The sequence below is a fragment of the Lolium rigidum genome, chromosome 6, assembly GCF_022539505.1.
Source record: "Lolium rigidum isolate FL_2022 chromosome 6, APGP_CSIRO_Lrig_0.1, whole genome shotgun sequence".
Taxonomy (NCBI): Eukaryota; Viridiplantae; Streptophyta; class Magnoliopsida; order Poales; family Poaceae; genus Lolium; species Lolium rigidum.
Window position 1 is genome coordinate 3,939,476 of NC_061513.1, and position 3,271 is coordinate 3,942,746.

At 52.4% G+C, this 3,271-nt stretch overlaps 1 protein-coding gene across 1 annotated transcript; it reads left to right on the forward strand.

Moving 5' to 3' along the window:
- The first annotated feature begins 1,734 nt into the window (after window positions 1-1,734).
- On the forward strand, window positions 1,735-2,773 carry LOC124660203 (ethylene-response factor C3-like). Its single transcript, XM_047197998.1, has one exon. It carries the CDS (start codon window positions 1,735-1,737, stop codon window positions 2,575-2,577), a length of 843 nt encoding a protein of 280 aa, XP_047053954.1. The 3' UTR covers window positions 2,578-2,773.
- Window positions 2,774-3,271: the final 498 nt, after the last annotated feature.

The window sequence follows — 3,271 nt, forward strand, 5'->3', positions numbered from 1 at the left end:
ATTGACCCTCTAATTATTCTGAGCCAAAGGTTAATTCACAAGCAATGACATTTAAAAATGATGGTAATTCAAGAACCATTCTCGAGTCTACAAGTCAAAACAGCAGAACAGATCTAGAGTAGTATTTGCAAAAGCAAATAGAGTAGTATTTGAAAACCATTGATACTTCCATCTCATGTACTTGCAAAAGCAGCAGGCGAAGCTACTCAAAAATAAATCGAGTAGTCTAGTTCAGCGGGACGGCAACAATGTACATCCAAGTAGAATCATCACGAACGGTGAAAAAATCATATCAACGAGTTTAAGACCACAAACCTATCCGCATACGGAGAGATATAATTCCAACGCCTCAATAGTCAATCCCCGTATTTGCGCGAGTACAACCGGAAATCGAACATGGAAACAAATCAATCGATGCAGGAAAATCGGGCCACTTCCTCGTCTTCCCAAGCCTTTCCGAAAACGCCGAAGTGTGGGAATTCGTGGTGGCCTGGTTGGAGGAGACGAGCGATCCGTAGGTGCCGGACACAGGTGCAGGAGCTAGCCGTACACGGGATGAAAGGCCGGCGAACCGCGGGCCGCTCGGCGACGGACGCCGGTAACCCTACATCACCCAGGGGATCAAATAGGGAGGAGCAGGGGGTAGGCGGAGCCATGTAGAAGGAGATGAGGGCGGTGACGGCTCGGCGGCCGGAGACGAGCCTCAAGCCTTCCGATCTGGCGACTAAAGGCGCAGATGGCGCGGGAGTTTGGAGGAGGGTGGGAGGTTGGATGAAGGGGTGGGCAGAGATGGCGGAGGCGAGGAGCGATGGGCCAAGGTTGGATGAACGCGGACGAAAGGGGAATGTAGATTTGGTGGAAGGGTAAATTGGTCAGATGAAAATATGTAGGACGAAACTTTGACCGGAGGAAACAGAACCAGTTCGTCCTTTTTATATAGTAGAGATAGATGGAGTAGAAGATTGTTCGTGTGTCAGCGGGTAATCCGAAGATTTGGAGTAGGTCAGCGTGATGTGTGGGTTAATCACATTTTTCGTTTTGGCAGAGGAAGCATGAGGCAGTGAGTTCATCTTCATCTTGGTTATAGTGTAATTTATGCCGCCAGAGTAGGAGGTGTAGATCCCGCTTGCGTGCTGCTTCCATGATGGATCGGGGGCGCGTGTGGTATATCGTCACTGCATACCATTAGTAAATGATTAAGGTACTAGCAAAAGGTTCAGCTCGACAGGGGGAGTGCTCATCTGTGATGGGAGACCTTTCCCATGTTTGCTGCAGGATCTTCTGCGCCTTGTCCAGGTCTTCAGCAGCCCTGCCTATGTTGGAGGCTTTGGAGCAGAGGATGAGGAGAGGGTGACGTCACGGTCGTTTGTCGTACACCGCCGCCCTACGTACGCATGGAGGCTGTCTCTGTCACGTGCGTTACTACATCAACCAACCTCCAAATTTCATCGGCTACCTCCCATCCGTTCCTGAATTTTAGGTCCTTGGATGCGGTAGGCCACCCCAAAACTTTGTTGGAATCGGTCCGACTAGTCAAATCCATTTGCAGGCAGAGAGCAGATGCTATCGGTTGCTTATAAAAGCACAGCCAGATGCCTTGCTCCAAAGTCGAAACAGTTAGCCTTCCTCTCCTCTCCTCTGCAGTCTGCACCACCTTCTTCCAGTTGAACTTGTCACCCAGCCAACACCCAACCCAAGCAACACATTACTCCGACCGGTAGCCGATCAACTTTCATGGAACTACATAATTTGAGCGGTGGCTTCCCGGCGCCGGCAACTTCGTCGCTGTTCTCATCGTCGGCGTTCGACATGGGCGACAGCGACGACATGCACCTGCTGAACACGCTGCTGGAGATGGGCGACGACATGTCCCATTACCTGGGTTTCGACATGGACACTACGGAGCAGGCCTCTTCCTCCACCTCCACCTCCTCTTCGAGCTGCTCCTACTCCTCCTCCTCCGACCAGCACCACCAGCAGCAACAGGGCATGGCGGCCACTGCACCGAGCAAGCGTCGTGCCCCAGCAGCAGCTTCAATCCCCAAGGGCCTCATCGGCGTGCGGAAGCGTCCGTGGGGCAAGTTCGCGGCGGAGATACGCGACTCCACCCGCAAGGGCGCGAGGGTGTGGCTCGGCACCTTCAACACGCCCGAGGCGGCCGCCATGGCCTACGACCAGGCCGCCTTCTCCGTCCGCGGCGCCGCCGCGGTCCTCAACTACCCCGTTGACCGCGTCCAGGAGTCGCTCCGCACGCTCGCGCTCGGCGCCACGGCCGGCTCGCCCGTGCTGGCCCTCAAGAGACGACACTCCATCAGGAAGCGCTCGCCCAACAAGGCCAAGAAGACGGCCATGGCGCCCGCCGCCGCCACCAAGATGACGAGGGAGGCGGTGCCGGCGCATCAACAGACGACGGCGCATGCCGGAGTGGTGGAGCTTGAGGACCTGGGCGCCGATTACCTGGACGAGCTGCTCCGGGTCTCCTCCGACGAGACGACGGCGTCGACGATGGTTGGTTATGAGTATGACCTGCAGTCGATTATCGCGAACGCCGGCCCAATCTTGTTCCCTCACTGCTAGTCTCATTTGGCAGCTGCTCTGCTCTGCCCTGCTTGAGTTAGTTCCAACCGAGAGATTGATCTCCCGATCAATTTTTGGCAGCTTCTTCTCCTTTTTTTTCTCTTGTTGCCACCGCAGTGCAGCCAACTTGCCAACAGCCTGCTACTGCTATGTATGCCTCTCTGTCCATACGTAAGTTCTACACACACGTGATCAATTGAGTGCAAAATTATACAGGTCCGAGAATTCGAGGTGTGATCTTTCAGGCATGCATTTCCAATCGGGAAGTCATGCACTTCCAAAGTTCCAAAACATGAACAGAGCTGTATGTATTTGACCGTTTCGATGCTGCACTTACGTTACGTACGTGCGGCCTGCATGTGGCCACCACGCACCTTCCTTCCCTAGTTCACGATAACTAACGAACTCTGGGGATCTAGCCATCTAGATGAAGTACTACTTGATCTTGTTCTTTTTTTAGTAAAAAAAATAGAGAGGAAGTGGTGCAATCAACAGCTAGAAATGGTGTTGATTAATAAATGGAAGCTTGTCACGCATTTCGTCCATGGACCGAATACCAGCATATCGCTCTATGTTTCTTATTTTATTTTGCAAATGCTCTCTCTGTTGTTGTAACCTGGATTTATTTATTTATTTATGTACTTTCAGCCGTAACCTCTACAGTACATATATAATATAATTATGACCGACACAT